Here is a 19,140-nt window from a genome sequence, read left to right on the forward strand (position 1 = left end):
GAGGTAAATGTGTCACGTTGTACAAGATTGGGGTAAATTTGTTACATAGTTACAAGTTTTGGGTTTTTGATGTCACAAAAAAAAATTCGATGTAAATGTGTCATAGTGGGCATAGTTTAGGTTTTTGGTGGCTTTTACCCTTAAAAATATATAAAAAATAATAGCAACATATGAAAGGTTGCAGACCCTTGCCAGTAAACCTCACTTGGGTCTCGATGAGGGAGGCTAGCTCTCGCTGGTGGCCACACGAGGGCCACGAGCCCTCGTTAATAGCAAGCGAGAGCTTGCTTGCCCTTGTGCAACTATCGGCGAGGGTTGGCTACCCTCGCCAAGACCCTAGGGAGGTTTGCTAGCCCTCACTAGCGCAAGTGGTGCCTCTCCAATTGTCTGTCTCTCCCCCTATACTTATGCTCCCATTCTCCTTTCTTTTTATTTTTTTAATTAATGTTGAGGTGGCTACACACTTGGATAGCCAAGGTAGCAATTGTAAGTTCCATAGAATGAGTTGGATTGTCATGTCAATGATCATATTGGTCCAAATCAAAAAGTCAAGAATCAAAGCGGTCAAAATTGAAGTTTAAGGACCAAATCAAACTTCAAGCTCAGTCCGGGTACCAATTTTTGGCATTATCCTAATTATCAATGCACATGGAAGGATTAGAGCAAGAAAGGAAAAGAAAAGCTATCTTTTGGTGGTTAAGTGCAATTATCTAGTTTGATTTGGAAAAGAGAGAGGACTTTAGAACACCCAATTTTTTCCTTGAGCCACACTTCACTTATGAGTTCAAGATTTGTCAAAAAAGAAAGAAGAAGAGGGGATGACAATATGGGTTCAATTGCTTTTTTGAGTCTTATCTTTCCTTTACTTTTCTTCTTAAATGTCAAAAGCCATACAAAAATTTAAAAGATGTATTTATCTACAATTGACATGGACTCCATTCGCTCTCCCACTTTCTTTTCTGAGGCACATTTCCGAACTCTATGATGTTTCACCGTGAATTATTTCACGGCCAAAGAAAAAGGTTTCGCAGCGGATTGGTACGAACGAACACGAAAGCTGGCTATCAAATCCCGATCAAATCCCTGGCCTCTCAAATTACATGGGCCTTCTTCTGGGCATGTGGGGGAAGGAAGATGCTCAAAGTCAAAAGTGGTTCAATCAAACTCCATCACAAACCCTCCTCGTTTCTCATTCTCTTTTGTTCTCGCAACCTCAAACTCTTATGTAGAAAACGAGAGTTCTATCGTACTAATTCACTAGGAATTTAGTTCATTTGATGCCATTCAAAGGAGGAGTTCGAGTCTAAGATGAAGATCGAGTCTTGAAAAAATGATCATTGGTCTCGACATGTTCCTAAAACGAGAGGATCTCGGTGTGATATTTCTCTTTGCCTATCTCTATCCTTTGAATCGCTTTTGAGCATCTTCAATTTGAAGTGTCTCAGTCAAGACACGGTGAAAAAGTGCAGGAAAAAAAGGGGCAGCAAAAGGGCTTCTCTCTAGGCCTGCCAATGGTGGGCAATGAGGCCACCATTGATGGACCCCTACTACAAAACCTCCTTAAAGTTGGATATTTAGGGTAACTCTACATAATTGGTCCTTTGAACTTTGATGGTTCTTGGCCGAAAAAAAAAACCCCCCTTTAAAGGACTTCATAGGATAAATTTATTGCATGATCTAGTGTTGATTGTTTGATGTTCATTGTTAAGATGTTAATTGATCAATGAAGAATGACTTTAATTAACCCCTCTCGGTTTGGTTGTGGTTTGCATAATACCCCAAACCAATTTGTCTCGTATTTAGGTTTTGCGATGACTTGGTTTGAGAATTGAATATTAAGAAGTGCAAACTGATCTAAACTAAGAATCATAGAGTTTCTTTCTATTGTTTCTCCATATTCCAACTTGATCGATTGATTACGTAATGTTGATTCATATATGATTATATGAGCGAAAGCATCTCTTTTATCCATCTATCGCGAGTTTATATATAATACAAGAAAGATGATTATAACTACATGCATGCCATCTTCTTCACTAATGGTAATTTTGCTTTTCTTCCCCTCCGATCTTTAACGAGAAATAAAATTCATCCAAAATTCTCGATTGTTCAGTCTACTCGATCTCAATCTTTTTCCTCTCGATTTCACGGAAAAACCTAGATCCAGCAGCCATTCGGTGGGCAACAACATCTACTCATTTAATCATCGAGAACAAAGAATAATGTCTACAAAATCTATATGAATCTTGCAAATATAAAAGTTAAAAAGTGAAAATCCACTAGTATTTCATCATGTTAGCAAACCCTAGCACTAGGAGATTCTTTCCTTTATCCCTTTTTCCTTTTGCTCTCTCAGCCTTCAGAGTTCTTGGAAAAATGACCATCTATTCAAAGTGTCATAAGGTTGAGAATGGGGTGCCCAATTTGTCAAATCCATTGAGTGGAGCTCTGGCCCCAAATCAGGCCACTTTTGTGAGTGTCATCAGTGAAGATGCTCAGTCCATCTGCTTTTGTGAATGAGTTTGAATGTTCTCCGCGGGAATAGGACATTCTCCTCGTTGCATTTATAGTCATTTAATTTAGGATTTGGGCCGGTTTAATTAAATGTCTAGAAAGTTTATCTCTCTCCTTACAATCTTGGGTTTAAGCTCTTTTTAAGAACACTCCACTATAAAATCATAAATGCACCCGGCTTATGTGGGGAACTGTGCTCCTAAAGATCATCAGCATGAGTGGATTGGTCGAGCGACGACGGTTGCTGAGCCAAAGTCTAAACCGATAAAAACTCGTCGAGCCAACCACAACTTGAATGACATCGAGTGGCGCGTCGAGATTACAATCCTCTCGATTGTATTGTTCGTCGAACTAGGGTATCGTGTGATCATTCAATGGAGGAATTCAAACGAATGATCCGATTAGTTTTGAACCTTCTCTCCGCCAACTCGAGCTCGACACAGGCATTCAATCGATGTGAGAACTTGTTTCCTAGATCACAATCAAGAGGGAAAGGTTTAATTGTCTTGCAAGTTTAGGGTAGCTTTCCGTTGTTGGAGATCCGGGTCCCTTTTTCCTATTTGTACTACTTTTTCATGTGAGTTTTTGCTTTTATACTCCTTTGAGGTTGAGTAAATCGAAATTCAACCCTATCCAAATTCAACCTGGGGCATCTTGGTGGTGACATTGCAACCACCAGAATGCTGCGGCAGCAAGTTCATCTGTTCATATCACTTTTTTTTCTCTTTTGCAGTCATGTTAATGCGAAGTAGGTGAGAGAGTTTCGACAGCTTTCATAGATTTTCCCAATATCAAAACGCACACGCAATAGGTGCATGCATCTGTTCATAGAGCTTTGGACGGGCGTACGTACGATTCCCCCGCTGACTCGTGCATTTATTCTGGCCTCGGACGTGCCGTGTTCACTCGCAAGGCAGTTTGAATCTTGTGAAGACACTGTCCTCTTGTTGCAGTAAATGAAAGTGGTCCGACGGGAATAAGATAAACGACATCACTCGTCTAGAGACAACTTTTGAAGAATCTTATCTTTGTGGACGCAATTTAACATGTTCTCAATGGAGATCGAGAAGAGAGACCGAATTGTATAATGAGACGAATAACACGACCGTTCCGTCTAGTATTAGATGGATCTGTTAAAATTGGAATGCGTTGAATCACTCTGATTAATCTTGCGAATCTGTCGGCGCGTGATTTTTAATATGATATGTTCTCGAATTATTTATTACATTGAAGTCGATGTGCATCTCGAAGCTCTTAGATTTACTTTTATTCGTTCAGGCGATCATGCATTAAAAATCCGTCAGACAAGGAACTCTATAGGAATAACATGTTAGTACAAGAAAGGAAGGAGTGAAAATGGTTAGGGATAGCTATGTCGACAAGGAATTCTCATCCACGTCCAAAAGAGGGAGTACCTAACTCCTCCTTTAGAATACAAGCATGCAAGAACACAAGAGCTTTCAAGTACCCAAAAGAATATTTCCCGAGAGTACTAGTTAACGACAAAATTCACGCGTCGACAACGGTCGGATCGTTGTCCTCTAATCAGCGTACAGATCTAGCATTACATCATCATCGGAGCTGAGAATAATAAAGCGGAAGAGACAATTGTGGAATTTTCTATATATTTCGATGTAGGGATAATGACGCAAGTAATCCTTAAATTTTAATTCAATGTATCGTATGGTCACTGAAATTTTAATTTGTTCAATGTGATCCCTGAACTTTAGCGCAATGTGCAATGTAATCAGTTCAATGTGGTCCCTAGACTTTTGGTATATATTCAAATTAGTCCCTAAACTATATGAAAATGTTCAATGTTATCCTTCAGTTAATTCAAGCTCGAGGACAACATTATACATTTTCATATAGTCCAAGAACTAGATTGAACACGTATCAAAAGTTCAAGAACTATATTGAACAAATTAAAAGTTCAGAGACCGCATTTTACACGAGAAAAATCAAATCGGATATGCAAAATCAAAATGAATATGAAAAAACCGGAGCAATCATCCTGAGTATCCTCTAGCAAATATCCAAATATCTCAGGCAATCGGAAGAACACCGAGAGCGCGATTAACCAAGTCGGGAGCAGGATATCATGTCCCCAAATCCGGGCCTTAGATACGATTGGACAATAGTATAAGTAAAAGTGGGGCGTCGTTTGAAATGCTAATCAACGTCTGCTGCTGATCCCTTCTTTTAATTAATCTCGGATTCTTCTTCTAATAATTTTGAAAGTTCGTGTCGTTTTATAACTACCGATTTTGTCCGAGTCACGCCTCACACGATCTGCACCGGGTCCTCCCACTCTCTCTCCCACTCGCACTTTCCCCCCCTGCCGAAAAGACTTCAATTTCAACGCGCACTCTTCTCCTTCTCCTTCGCTCTCTCTCGCTGGTTTTCTCTGTGGAAAAGCTGGAAAGGAGCGGAATTCGGCTGCGTTTCGCCGTCAAGCGGGCGCCTTTCCTTTCTGGGTCGGCTCTGATGCCGTAGCGGAGGGCCGGAGCGTCGTCTGTGGTTGCGGCTCCTTTGCTTCTGAGCCATGGCTGCCGCCGCCGGCTTCGGGAGCAACACCTACCGGAATGGCGCCCACCGGAGCTCCCTCAAGGCGGACGGCAAGAGCCTAGCTGCCAATCCGAGTTTCAAATCCTCGTCCTCCGGGGCGTCGTCCTCCGCGTCGTCGTCTTTTAAGTCGAGGAGCCTGCAATTTCGGAAGAGTAGCCCCGCGGCCTTGGGAGGCGGGAACGGAGCCGCCAAGGACAGCGGCGGGGGTCAGTTTCGGCGTGCTTTTCGAAAGTTGTTTCTTTCTTTTGTGCTGAGGTTGTCAGTTTCTGGTGTGGTGTGTGATGGTGCTGTTAGCTCAGGCTTTTGTTTTTCCTGTTTTCGTCGATATGCTGTTGTCTGGCGATTGCTTGCCTTGGAGTTTGGTTGGTCTCGTTGGCTGTGCAGGAAGAGAATATGCCCAGATGGGATTTGAGCTTTGCCATTTTCTTTTTGGGTTCAGCTTTTGTATGAATTCAGGAGCTGATGCTATTCGAAATCTTGTCTGTCTGGCATGACGCAGTCTAGGAAAAACTTTGGCTTTTTGGCGAGTTGAGATTATTAATTTTGGTTGGCAGATGTTCTGTTTTTTGGTTTTCTCTGTATAATGCTGTTGCATTAGGTCGACTGTCTGTTTTATCTGATTTTCTGTTGCTTACGGTCGCCTGCCTACGACTTTGATCGGTCTTATTGGCCGCATGGAGAATTTTGGCCATTTATGCACTAGCAATGGTAATGTATGTTCCGCTTTTGCTATGTAATACGAAGTGAAGTGCCTAGTAAAGTGGAGTCTGGAGCTGGAATCATATCTCATGTGGAAGTCGTATTTATTGCATGCTGGAAATGAGGCTGTTAGGGATAATTTACCGAGTGAAATTATCGGCATGGAGTAAATGAATTTCAGAGGCTAGGAATTTGGGGTTAAGTAATATCCCCCAGCATTCTAAGCGAAGTATAGAGGAATTGCTGCCCATTGTTACTGATCATTTTTTCATACTTGAACCCTTGAAATTGATTGTTTGAGAATGCCCCTCTTCTTTGCATTGTAACAATCTATTTTGGTGATTCTTGATAGGTTATCGGCGAAGAAAATGTAACTCTAAGAGACTTATTTTCCAGGTTTATTGTGACTAATTTGAAGTTTGCGTTTTATTTTGAGTCTTGGGTGAGTCAGAACCTAGTATGGCAAACATGACCAAATAGATCGTGAATGGGCATTCACGGTTGTCTTTATGAATGACTTTCAAGATCCATACAAGTGATACATACATATCGTGAGACATGAGGTTTTGCTTGTTTTTAGTACTCGGAAGAGTTCGGGTAGCTGTGAGGTTGCGACCTCGTAATGCTGAGGAATTGGTTGCTGATGCAGATTTTGCTGATTGTGTGGAATTACAGCCTGAGGTATCTGATGCTACAATTTATGTATATAGCTTCTAAAAAATAAAAGATAATTTTAAGGTGGCTTATTCATTTTCATGATGCACTGATTGAAGTCCTCTGTGTTATTATGATCAGCTGAAAAGGTTGAAACTGCGGAAGAATAACTGGGATACAGACACCTATGAGTTTGATGAAGTTTTCACCGAGGCCGCGTCACAAAAACGCGTGTATGAGGTTGTGGCAAAGCCTGTTGTGGAGGTGTGTACAAATGAAAGATTTTGATAGTTGTCTTAGTTTCACCTTCATATGAGCTTGCTTTTGGTAAATATAAGCAAGTGGAGAAACTTTTGACATTTTAAGCATTTAATATGCTTCCTTTTCTATTATTTTTAATAGAATCATTGAGAGAAATCCGCGATTATATCTTGCCCCCCAAGAGTAGCATTCCTGTTGACTCCATCATTTATGGTCTAGGTCCTGTCCCAGTTGACATAATTTTTGCTTCCTATAGAAAAAATCATGAGTTTTGGTTACACTTTTACTTTTCTGGCACTCTACTCCTTTGAATCTTTAAAATACCATAGTTGAGTTTTATGCTGTCATTTTATATTTTTTTTACAGTTTGAGGAAAGGTATGTTCACACAGCTAAACTAGAAAGCTGGACTAAAAGTGAAGTACTGTTGTTAGCTATCACTGATTGAACTATTATCGAGCGAAGAAAGTTGAAGAAGTTCTTCTGATAATTTTGTTCTTTGCTGAGCTCTCTGTTTTAGACCTCAATTGGAAGAGTCTGAGGGAGAATGCTATTTTCATTGATATATTATTTTACTTTACGACTCATAACCTCGTAGCCTTTAAATATTCCAAAGATATGCGTTTGCTGCTCTGTATAACTCTTAATGAATTAATTTTTATGTTTGCTATGATTCATGCCCTTAAATGACACGAATATCTGTGATTGTTTGTGCAGAGTGTTCTGGAAGGCTATAATGGAACAGTTATGGCATATGGGCAGACTGGAACCGGCAAAACCTATACTCTTGGGAAACTTGGAGAGGAGGACACTGCTGCTCGTGGGATCATGGTTCGTGCTATGGAAGATATATTGGGAGATATCTCTTTGGAGACTGATTCCTTGTCTGTCTCCTATCTGCAGGTTGTGGGCCTTTGAATAAAATCTTGATTTTATGCCCCCATTATCTCTGTGTCTTGTCACCATTACAAGCCTCTTTATAAAGTTTTCTCTGTTTATCAGTTTTGGAAATTCATAAGAATAAGACCGAAAGTTTTAACTGTTAATATAACCTTTTCCTATCTTCACAATTTTGCTCAGCTCTATATGGAGACTATACAAGACCTCCTCGATCCTTCTAATGATAACATTTCTATAGTAGAAGATCCCAAAACTGGAGATGTTTCACTACCAGGAGCTAGCTTAGTTGAAGTAAGAGACCAACAAAGTTTTCTGGAGCTATTACGAATAGGGGAAGCCCATCGCTTTGCTGCGAACACCAAACTGAATACTGAATCATCACGCAGTCATGCCATTCTAATGGTGAATAATCTCTTTAAGATTGCTGCTGGTACTTGAGCTCAGCGGTATGCCTATGAGCTACAGTGCGTGACAAAAATTGTCGTATGCTTCAGGTAAATGTAAAAAGATATCTGAAGGAAAAGGATCCCGTTCTTACAATGGAAAATGGTAGCAACTCCCATTCGGCTAAAACTTTTAAAGCTCCTATAATTCGGAAGGGAAAGCTAGTTGTGGTAGATCTTGCTGGCTCAGAGCGCATTGACAAGTCAGGTATGAATAAGAGTGACTATTGTCTTTAATTTAGCACTTACTGGTTTGTATGACATGCACCCACGCGTCAATATTAGCAAGCACATGTTCATATGCTCACCCATAGAAGTATGTTGAAGAAGCATTTCTATCAACAGTAATTTTTTGTTCATCTTCTTCTTATGCTGCGGTTGCTATCTGTTTGCCCCTTCTGCCTTTTGTGGCACATTATTCTATGTAGATGCCTCTGCTTCCTATTCAACCGTCTCAAAATTCAATTGGGATGCATGGTTCTTTTGCTCATTTGGATAAGGAGTTTTAGTCTGTCAACATTTGGAGCCTTGATAGTGGTAGGAACAGAATGTTCTTTGAGGATTCAATATTGAAGCGTGGTTCATTTGCCCATTTGGATAAGGAGTTTTAGTCTGTCAACTTTTGGAGGTTTGATAGTGGTAGGAACAGAATGTTCCTTGGAGAGCAAATTTCGAAGCTTTCTTGCAGAAAGCCAACCCTCCTATACCCCTTGCATGCCACCATCTGGGCACATCATAACGAAGAATACCCATACTTACCATGATCTTGATAAACGGGTATGCTGCTCCTGTTTCAGTACAGTTCACCGTCGTTTACGACAATGTAGGGGACTGTGATGCTAACATTTGAATTCCAGCTTCATATGTGTTACATTATTTGCTAGGTGTAGTATGTTGAAATTTATTTATTTGTTTATTTTTTCTAGTAGAACGGATTATTCCACTAGACATTATTGGAGAGAAATCACAAAGATCAACTTCACCTGATGGTTTAAAGAACTGCATAAATCTCCTTGTCTCGACGTAAAATATTTTAATCAGAATTTGGAACGAAAATGGGCTAACTAAATTGAATTACTAATGTTCATGATATGAAGTTTTCTCAGTGCCATGAAGATATGATAGATCAAGACATCACTGTGGAACTAGTTTAGTTAGCTGTATGGACTGTTTATAACCATTAAGTTAATATGGTCAAGTTGCCTTCTACACTATAATCACATTGATTGATGGGTTAGTTTTGTTTTGGACAAATCTTTAACTTTAGTTTCGTCATTACTTGATGGCAACGGGAGAATAGCTTAGAATAGATCATCATAAGGTGAATTGTCATTTGATAAATATTTAAGATTCTGATTATTGGACTGGTATGGAACTGACTAGAGGAAAAGATTCTTAAGTGTGAATTCTCAATTCGTCATTTTTTTATTAAAAGATTTTTTAGAACAGGCCCATAGGTTCTTAGTTATTGTTTAGATGCTGCTTATAAAGTTAGATCCTTTATTGTCTATTGATTTACATTTATCAATTTTGCATGTGGCAGGAAGTGAAGGTCATACGCTTGAGGAAGCCAAATCGATCAATCTCTCCTTGAGTGCACTAGGAAAATGCATTAATGCTCTGGCAGAAAATAGTGCACATGTTCCAGTTCGTGATTCAAAGCTTACTAGATTGCTCCGAGATTCTTTTGGAGGTACAGTGTAGATCGCATTTACATTTTTGTTGAATCTCCTTTTCATTCTCAAGTGTATAATATTTGCATTGAGCACATCATAAGGGACTCCCAGTCTAGTGTTCCTTGTAGTGCCCGTTTTCGTTTTTATTGCAGTAATGATGGCCTTTGGTGTGACAGTGATAATGTATCTATCTGTACAGGATCCTACTGTTCTTTCTCTTTTACCTTCTTTGTCCCTAGTAAAATGAGCAGACATCCCTGATATTGATAAGAAAAATAGAAATTAGAATGCTTTTATCTTAAACCTTAAAAATTAGTTAATCCATGTTACTGCATCTCATATTGTTTTCACACCATTTTCGTCTTTCTTGTATACTTGGCTCAGTACTACTTAACCAAGAGGCATGCGCATTATAAGTTATTTCTTTCATTTAGGGAAGGCTTCATGAATTAGCTTGTAGGTGGAACAGAATAACACCACTATATTTGTTGCCTGAAATTTTGGAATTTTTGCAGGTACTGCAAGAACTTCTTTGGTTATTACTATTGGCCCATCCCCACGTCATCGAGGAGAGACAATGAGCACCATAATGTTTGGACAAAGGGTATGTTCAGTGGTCATCACTTTCACATATCACAGTTTGCTTTAGATGTAACACCGCCTCTCTGTTGTTTTTTTGGTTCTTACTTATATGTTTGGATTGTTGATGAATTGTGAAGCAGCACCATTTGTTGATCGCTTTAGTTAAAGCTTACTAATGTCAGCAAATCTCTTGATGATCTTCAATCAAGTGAATGAAGCTAAAGTTTTGTTCCCTTTTAGGCTATGAAGGTGGAGAACATGTTGAAGCTAAAGGAAGAGTTTGATTACAAAAGTTTGTCTAGAAGGCTAGAGCTACAGTTAGATAAGCTGATTGCTGAGCATGAAAGGCAGCAGAAAGCATCCGATGATGAAATTGAAAGGATACAGGCAGAATCAGAGATGCGAATAGCTGAGACTGAGAGAAAGTATGCAGATGCCCTAGAGGTATGCACTCTTAAAGATACAGTTTACAATTTATAGCTACGTGTTATGCTTGTTTCAATGGCTTAGCTGAACTAACTGTTAATCAATTTATAGAAGGAAAGAATGAAGTATCAGAAAGAGTACATGGAATCAATAAAGAAGATCGAGGAGCAGTTGGTGGGAGATCAACGAAAGCATGATAGTGATAGTGCTACTGTTGCACACAATGATTCCTACTCTAATGGAGAGGTTAGCTCATCATCCTCCCCATAATCCCATAATTTGCTACTGCTCCTTTTTGTTAAATTATTCTTGCTCAATATTCAAGGAGGAAAGCCTCATAGGGCTTTTTAGTCTCCATGCTTTTGTTTGATCCTTTTGTCTTTACAATGAGAATAATCGTGTAACCAAACTCGATTTTGCATTCTGTAAGCTGTTTTATCCGTGCTGGCAAATAACATAAAGGAAGCAATCAATCCCATGATCTAACCCTGTGAAATGCTCGACAGTTTTGATGAATTAGAAAATTAAGTATCTCGAGAGACGCACAATGAATTATACTTGCAATAGGAAGCTCATCTGGAATAACCAGTTGTTTGGGTGTCTTCCCCTAAAGGAAGCGATCAATCCCAGTGAATTAGCCCTGTAGATAGTTTAGAAAAATGAAGTGAAAAAGGAAGTATCTTGACAGATGCATAATCAATTATACTACCACTAGGAAGCTCATCTGGAATAACCAGCTGTTTGTTTGTCTTCCCCTAAGTGGGCGATATCAATACCGATACTCGGCTATTAAGTTCATAACAAAAAATCAAAACGTCTCAATATCAAGTGAAGGCTCTAAGAGCCATAAAAGGGGATGCGAGATATTAATCTTTGAGGAGATTAGTGTGGATCATGCAGTCGAAGAGTGCTGAGATGCATGGATTTTTGAAGAATGTAGGAAGCAGTTGAAGTATTAGATTCTCAAAGTGCCTCTGGAAGCTGGAGATAGCTTACTTGTCTACAAGTATTCTTGGGGACCTGCTTGGAAACAGTTAAGAATGAAAGCATGAAACGGATTTTTCAGTGTGCTTAAGTAGAAAAATGTGCGGACGACTTCAATTGGACCTTAGTGTTGATTTTAAATTAATGAAAAACTTCCTACTGTTTAGATAGATACCAGGGCCCATAGTTGACATTTTTCTGCTTATTTCCTCAGATAATGGAAGAAACAAAAGAAAAAAAACAACTGTAAAATTAATTTTGGCGTTTTTGAACTGTGCATGTTTTCATGAAAATTTTCGAAAGAGTAACTAAGTAGATCAACAAATAATTCTACATTTTTCAAGGTAGTAATGAATTTTTGTAAAACATAGCCCTGACATGAATGTCAGGCTTGTTTTTGTTTTTCATGTACCTTTATAATGCCTTGAAGAACAAATAGACAAGCTTAGATGTCACCAAAAATTTATCTGTAAGTTTGTCACTATTTGTCATAGATGTGATGTACGAATAAAATTGTTTGATGTCAATAATGTTCTCCACACCTAAAGTGAAAGCATCAGAAATGCAAGACCTAAGGCCTGGATATAGCTTTTTGCATGTGAATAGTCATAGCTAGAGACCCATTTTACGCATATCTCGTTTTGCTCATATGCTGCCTATATTATTTCAAGATGTTGCCTCCCTAATCTGTTGCAACATATCCTATACATACTATTGCTGCTCCTAGTTTTCCCCCAAAATAACAAATGGTGCATATGAAGTCAAACTTAAGATGTCTTGTGCATAGGTTTCCTCAATCTCAGCTCTTGAGGAAGTTGCTAATCTGAAGAAACTGCTTGAGAAGGAAACTATTCTCAAAAAGGCTGCAGAAGAGGAGCTTACGAACCATAAGAGGCAATTATATCAATCAAAGTTAATGGAGGTCTCTTTGTGATTGTTTAACATTTTGTTTTCCAACTCTCTTCTTCCTTCATTCTTTAATTGGGCTGTTGTATCTTAAGAGTGACTGGATCGTGTGTTAATGTCATCTACTAGGCTTCAGCAACATCTGAAATTTTAAAGCTTCACAAGTTGCTCGAAGATGAGTCAAGGCAGAAAGAAAAGCTTGAAGGAGATATTGCATTATTGCAAAGTCAGCTATTCCAGCTAAGTTTTGATGCTGATGAGGTATGCTAATCACACTGTCAAAGTTGACCTATGGAACCCCTCATTTTAGTTATTCATTGCATGAGATGGCTATATTAATGCCTTTTTGCTTCAATGGCTTGCGAAAAGTTTGTTATGTTATATAGATGGTTGATATCTCCGTCTTTGATGCACTTGCTTAATCTTTATACTTTTGGTCCAGAATAAGACGATGTTTGGTATCCTAAAATGTGGTGGAAAATGTGATTGTAAGATATAAATTGCTACTCAAGCAAATAGGTCAGCTGCTTGAAGCTGAGTCTTAACAACAATTCCCCATGCATAAGTACATGTCATTTATCTTGTAGAGAAGGAGACAACTAGACAGAGCTGGATCAGGGAATGATCCCAATGATTTAGACTGTCTCACGTCCCAAGTGAAGAATTCTCAGCTCAGCGATTCCGAAAATGGCGAGAAAGCCTCAGTAGCCAAACTCTTTGAACAAGGTAGTGTAGCATTAGTGATTTTATATGCCACTTTTACTCTTGATAGTTTTGGATAATGGACTAATTTTCCTTCTTCTCAATAACATCAAATCTTCTTATAGTGGGGTTGCACAAGATCTTGTCCTTGTTAGAAGCAGATGATGCTGACGTCCGCATTCATGCTGTCAAGGTGGTAGCAAATCTAGCTGCTGAAGGTGCCCTTTTGTACTTGTGTCGAGTGTTTTATGTTCTAATATGCACTTTCATGACAATATGGCTTGAAAACCTTTTTGTGAGCTCTAATTTTTTTTTTTTCTAATTTACAGGTTTTTATGTTCCTTGTTGCTTGAGTTGTTTCCTAGTGTCCATCTACTGATTAGATCTCTGAATAAAGTTTTGATTGCATGTTGATTTGGAGAAGTAGAATATCTATTTAGTGGTTTAAATCTGTCAATATCCTATCAACATGAGTACCCTGTGTTTTCAAGTTGATTGTTATGTTTGAGCAAAAACCTTCACTGTGACTTGCAGAAGCTAATCAGCAGAAGATTGTGGAAACTGGTGGTCTTATGTCCTTGCTGAATCTGCTTAGGAGCTCAGACGATGAGACCATACATAGAGTTGCAGCTGGTGCAATTGCTAATCTGGCAATGAATGGTAAAATTCATTTTCACCTCGTTCACAATATATAACAATCATTATAATGTTTCTATGCTGCTATTTTGTACTTCTTCCTTTTTAAGCAGATTCTTTGTTTTGTTTGTTCACCTAGAAACCAACCAGGAGCTGATAATGGCTCAAGGGGGAATTCGCTTGTTGTCAACAACAGCCGCTAATGCTGGGGATCCTCAAACTCTTAGAATGGTTGCTGGAGCTATTGCTAACCTTTGTGGAAATGGTAAAATCAAATACCCAATATTCATTGGTCTTGTTGGAATTGTTATTTGTTGTTCTTTCACTATTTGCAGAGCTGGTTCTTCATTGACATGATTGTCAATGTTAAGATGGCAGGGCAGACATATTCGTTTTGGGAATATATTTGAAACTAAGCAATTATTTTTCCCAAAAGCAAGAGTCACTTACACAAACCCCTGGTAGAAAATTGTAGAAGCCCTTCTTTCCTGATGCTGAGATCTCGACAAAATAGATATCTTGCTGTAATTAGGATGGGTTGTAGTTTTGGACTATTTGTGTGGGGATGAATCGCGCTCAAGTCATTGATCCAGCAATTGTATATTAAACATTCTATGTATTCCTTGATCAATAATCATTAGCCTTTTGGAGGTTTGTAGCAACATGCTATTGTTAGTTCATGTTTTTGTGGGTATATATTGTCCTAATTCATTGTTTGGTACTGTCCCCATGTATGCCTTTTTTAATGCCTCAATAGTATGACAAGGTGAGGGAATACATTTTAATCATCTGGCAAAGTAATCTTGTTGCTAAATCTTCTTTTAGCGTAAAAGAGAGGTTCACGCATTTTGTTTTCATTATCCAGACAAGTTGCAAACTATGCTAAGGGGTGAAGGTGGCATCAAGGCATTACTGGGGATGGTTCATTGTGGGCATCCTGACGTTCTTGCACAAGTTGCTCGTGGAATTGCCAATTTTGCAAAATGCGAGTCAAGATCATCTGCTCAAGGTACATACCTTTTAATAACTAAAAGAGATACTTTACCAAAACTTTTATCATTGCTTAGACTATGCCCATGGCGTCATTTGATATCTGACTTGCCATTAAGAAAATGTGACGATGCCATCACGAATTGAGTAGTTTGGAGCACCTGTAGCTAGGTGTGATGTCCCATCGTACTACACTTGGGATAGTGAACCCTTGTAAAAATGTTCAATCTCGTGCAAACTAATCTGTGCTTGTGACTTACAACCTCCAGGTACTATAGAACCCCCTCATTCCACAATCCTCTCTTCTTTTATGAACTTCATCGCTCTGATGGTGCAGGCACGAAGACTGGAAGGTCTCTCCTGATAGAAGATGGTGCACTACCATGGATTGTGCAAAATGCTAATAATGAAGCCTCTGCAATCAGGCGTCATATTGAGCTTTCTCTCTGCCACTTAGCACAGCATGGTAGTTTCTCTTCCTCTCAATTCAGAGTTTGAAGAATTTGTAACCTTTTAATATAAATCTGAAGTAAATTGTGTTTAACATCATCTCAGAAGTGAATGCGAAGGACATGATTAGTGGAGGTGCGTTATGGGAACTGGTTCGCATCTCACGGGACTGTTCACGTGAAGATATAAGGACCCTCGCCCGTAGATCGCTAGCATCCAGCTCTACTTTCAAAGCTGAACTGCGGCGATTAAGGATGGATTATTAACATAATTGTCAGCCTGATTTATCAGCTTAAACTAATCCAAGTGGAAGGATTGAGATTCCACATGAAAGGGGCCATTTTAAGCTCTGCTCTTGTAGAAGATTTCCGGTGGAGCGGGTCGTCATTTAGGGTTTGTGCCCTTTGGTCATTATTCATTCATGTTTGATGTTTTCTGAATCTGGCAATGCCATTTTTAGTAGCGTAAATTTAGTTAGTTTCCATAACTTGCTAACAATTATTCCACGTGAAAGAATGTATAAAGATTAGATGTGTACAGCTTGGATTGCATAGGAAACATGCTTGAGCTTAGAGTTCCAGACAATGTAAGTGTTGAGTTTATTATCAGAGTTTACTTGCTTATCAGTTGGCAAACAAGTTGACTCTGGTTACGGGAATCATAGTCACGGAGGTATCCTTGAGAAATTGTCGCACTTTGAACCGAGCCAATGTACGGTCACTTGGCTTTCCCTCAATCATTTTTTGGTGATAGATGAGGTGATTTCCTCCCCCGATGAAAAACGTTACTTGATCAGGAAGAAGGAGAAGACACGGAATTAGCAGCAATTGGTGTAAAAGAACATGTCAAACTTGTTCTTGGCGTTTCGCAAATAACAGCCTCGTTACATCAATAGAAACATCAAACCATCAAAAAACGCCGTGGTATACTAAACCAGATGGCTTATCTTTAGCTGAACGAGCAACCCCCTGTTGTTATTATCACCTCGCACGTTGAGCAACACCCATAAAGAACATAAATTCAAGTCCCAAGAAGAGATTTGTTCAGAATGCAAGACCTTGATACAAACATGATGGATCCATCTCATTTTTCAAGGAATCTCAAGTCGCAACAATCAACAAACAAAAATGGTCAAGAAATCATCCGATCGTGCCAGCCTGTGAGAGGGATTAGGGACTGAACATATTGAGGAGACTAGTTTGAGCGTCACGGCTTTCCCAAGGAACCCCAGATTCCCGCGTAAGAATTAAAAAGAAATCGAGGGGGGAAAATCCGTTAGCCGTCATATTCCGGTTCGCAAATTTGAGACTTCAGCTCTTTGGCCTTGTCGTCATCAAAACCAAGGGCAGCTAGTATCTTGTGACCTGGCGACTCCACTTCAGACCAGATACCGAGAAGCAAATGGCTCGTCGTAATCTCTCCACCATCAGCTGCGTCAACAAAGGAATGCAAGAACTATTAGTTCTAGGCCTATAGTTGGACAGGCCAGAAAAACAAACAATATAGGTGAATGTGTGGACCTCCAACTATATTTAAAGCATTGACAGCACTTTCCGACTTTCCATCCAAGAACTGCAAAAAACCAGAATTTGACTTCTCTGGGCGTTCGAAACGAAGGAAAAAACATTTAGATTATAACTCACTTGCTATGCCGGTACTAGTTCCAAGTGCAAAACTCTATGCCATCGAAAGACCTTATACAATGAAGTACAGGCACTTTGCATTTCAGACATTGAAGAAGCTAACATTAAACCATTTCATATTAGTGATTCTCTCTATCTGAGATATTTAATTTAAGAGAGTCGTTCCATCATTTTAAGAATAAACTCGTAAAAATCAGAAAATGTAACTCATCTCAAACAAGTGAAACCTATTGTCATATTCCCTGATAATCCACGAGAATGTGTGGACCTCCAACTACAGCAGAACGCTATCACACAGCAGTCCTTGAAAGATGAATGAGTAAATTGACGGAAAGCTTACCAGACTTCAATTTTTGATCGACAGCCCAATCAAGCACCCTTTGGCAATCTTCGGTCAGCGGCGGATGCTCGGGGCTGAAAAAATACATGTCGCCCTTTGGAATCGACTTTATGGACTCTTCCCGCACCTTGAAAAGTGTAATTCCATTTGCCCGCAAAAACTTAGCAGCAGAGCTAGTCCCTGCACATCACGACCAAGAAATTAGAAGTAGCACAATCCATGTCACTCTAATGATAACCCTTGAATCTTATCGAGACTATATGCAAAGCATGTGAAAACATATGGTCTTCCCAGTAACAAAATGAGGGTCCCATCAAGAGTGCTTGCATGATATAAGACAGGCCTAAGATGCCCCCTCCATGATTAACGTCACTGGCAACTCCACAGTTCAAGTAAAATCGAAAACTTTTCCTAAGAAACCACTTCACCAACCAGTTGAATTCATTATATACACGGTACATAGCCAGAATGATCTAACATGGCTATGAATATCTCTAGGCAGATAGGCCAACAGACTACTTCAATGAATAATGAAGCAACAACCGGAAGCAATATGAAAGATATTCCCAAAATGCACAAAGTGAATTACCCTCGATAAGCAATCCCATAAGAAGTGCCTCCGTTCCAGTAGTCGGATACTTGAGCTTCCTCGCCTCGAGTTCACCCATAGCAAACGACTTTATCGCCCTCCTCGACCATCTAATTCCACTCCCAACCACAACAAAAACAGAGAAAGACTCAATGTCCACGTAGAACACAGAATACCAGCGAACACAACAGATTCGTCTTCACTTATCATCGATTGGAATCAACTATATACACAAATGGCATGCTCCAAAGCTGAATCAAGATAATTATTCCATTCCCAGTTGTCATTCGATAAATACAGCTCGTTCGGAGAACATTTTCAGTAATGGTAACCAAGAAACAACAACAGAAGACACAAACTTCCATCTAATGTTTTTAGCTGAACTCACCTGGGAACATTCTCACCGGAAGAGACCCTCTCCGGCTTTCTGCAAAATCAAGCACAATACTCCTGAAACAACAACACAGTCACCTAAAAAATGCAATTTTTAAAACCAGAAACCAAAATTAAACAAAATCCTAAAAGGGGAACGCGTAAAGTAACGCTTTTGCGGCGACTCACGCGGTGGGGAGGCTGAAGGCGACGGTGGCGATGATCGGGCGCGGCTTCGACGACCGCGAGACGAGGCTCGTCGAACGGAGCGCCAAATCGCTCGCGCCGAGGAGCCACGCGTTCGGCAATCTCAACGAGCTCGCGAGCCTCGGCCGGTGAGGGGACCGAGCGCGGGTCGACGGCGAGAAGGGCGTCGACGGCGAGAGCTTGGAGAGAGCGTAAGACGCCATTGCCGCGCAGGTCAAGCAGAAGCACCGGAGTTGTTGCGCAGATGCTACGTTGTGGATAGAGTGAAGAGACAGACAGACAGACAGACAGACAGACAGACAGAGATGGAGAAGGAAAGACGGTACGACGTCGTAGCCCCACGTGGGCTCGGTTCTATGTTCAGCGTTGGCCGGCCCAAATGGTTCGATCCGTTGGGCCTTTTGACATATTGGGCCTTGGGCCCATTCGTTTCTGTTTTCCTCTGTGTTTTGTGTTTGGTGGAGGGACTGGGGAGAGCATATGTGCCATGTAGTTAGTAACATCTCCTGTTTTTGATGTCTCTCTATGTCTAAGGCCTGCCCAGCATAGTGCAACCGTTGAGGCTCGTTCGGGCCCTTCGTCGTTCGGGCGGACTTCGG

The 19,140-nt window shown here is 40.0% G+C and overlaps 2 protein-coding genes across 3 annotated transcripts; one reads left to right on the top strand and one right to left on the bottom strand.

Moving 5' to 3' along the window:
* The first annotated feature begins 4,889 nt into the window (after nt 1-4,889).
* LOC115686487 (kinesin-like protein KIN-UA) lies at nt 4,890-16,013 on the top strand. Of its 2 annotated transcripts, XM_030611805.2 has the most exons (19): nt 4,890-5,288; nt 6,362-6,462; nt 6,577-6,699; nt 7,413-7,598; nt 7,776-7,997; nt 8,090-8,246; nt 9,582-9,731; nt 10,230-10,318; nt 10,537-10,740; nt 10,834-10,968; nt 12,494-12,628; nt 12,742-12,873; nt 13,200-13,338; nt 13,440-13,532; nt 13,849-13,974; nt 14,090-14,215; nt 14,816-14,959; nt 15,278-15,406; nt 15,496-16,013. In XM_030611805.2, exons 1-19 carry the CDS (start codon nt 5,060-5,062, stop codon nt 15,654-15,656), a joined length of 2,781 nt encoding a protein of 926 aa, XP_030467665.1. In that variant the 5' UTR covers nt 4,890-5,059; the 3' UTR covers nt 15,657-16,013. The 2 variants fall into 2 exon arrangements, with proteins under 2 accessions (XP_030467665.1, XP_056173727.1); XM_056317752.1 differs by lacking the exon at nt 12,494-12,628.
* A 435-nt stretch (nt 16,014-16,448) lies between these two features.
* Nucleotides 16,449-18,807, bottom strand: LOC115686447 (ATP-dependent Clp protease ATP-binding subunit CLPT2, chloroplastic-like). The gene is made up of 5 exons (XM_030611742.2): nt 18,524-18,807; nt 18,351-18,389; nt 17,963-18,072; nt 17,374-17,553; nt 16,449-16,820 (listed from the first exon to the last, which is right to left on the bottom strand). Exons 1-5 carry the CDS (start codon nt 18,742-18,744, stop codon nt 16,666-16,668), a joined length of 705 nt encoding a protein of 234 aa, XP_030467602.1. The 5' UTR covers nt 18,745-18,807; the 3' UTR covers nt 16,449-16,665.
* Between the last annotated feature and the right edge of the window lie 333 nt (nt 18,808-19,140).

This window comes from Syzygium oleosum, unplaced genomic scaffold (genome assembly GCF_021117445.2).
Source record: "Syzygium oleosum isolate NSW1041296 unplaced genomic scaffold, Sole_v2.1 Sole_v2.14, whole genome shotgun sequence".
NCBI lineage: Eukaryota > Viridiplantae > Streptophyta > Magnoliopsida > Myrtales > Myrtaceae > Syzygium > Syzygium oleosum.

Bases quoted from the DNA above. Each gene is read 5' to 3' on its own strand.
- LOC115686487 (XM_030611805.2), top strand. From the start codon at position 5,060: ATGGCTGCCGCCGCCGGCTTCGGGAGCAACACCTACCGGAATGGCGCC. The intron at 6,700-7,412 runs GTGTGTACAAAT...TTGTTTGTGCAG, and splicing joins TGGCAAAGCCTGTTGTGGAG to AGTGTTCTGGAAGGCTATAA. The intron at 7,998-8,089 runs GTGAATAATCTC...CGTATGCTTCAG, and splicing joins GCAGTCATGCCATTCTAATG to GTAAATGTAAAAAGATATCT.
- LOC115686447 (XM_030611742.2), bottom strand. From the start codon at position 18,744: ATGGCGTCTTACGCTCTCTCCAAGCTCTCGCCGTCGACGCCCTTCTCG. The intron at 18,073-18,350 runs GTGAGTTCAGCT...GAGTGGAATTAG, and splicing joins TCCGGTGAGAATGTTCCCAG to ATGGTCGAGGAGGGCGATAA. The intron at 17,554-17,962 runs GTAATTCACTTT...CGTGATGTGCAG, and splicing joins TATGGGATTGCTTATCGAGG to GGACTAGCTCTGCTGCTAAG.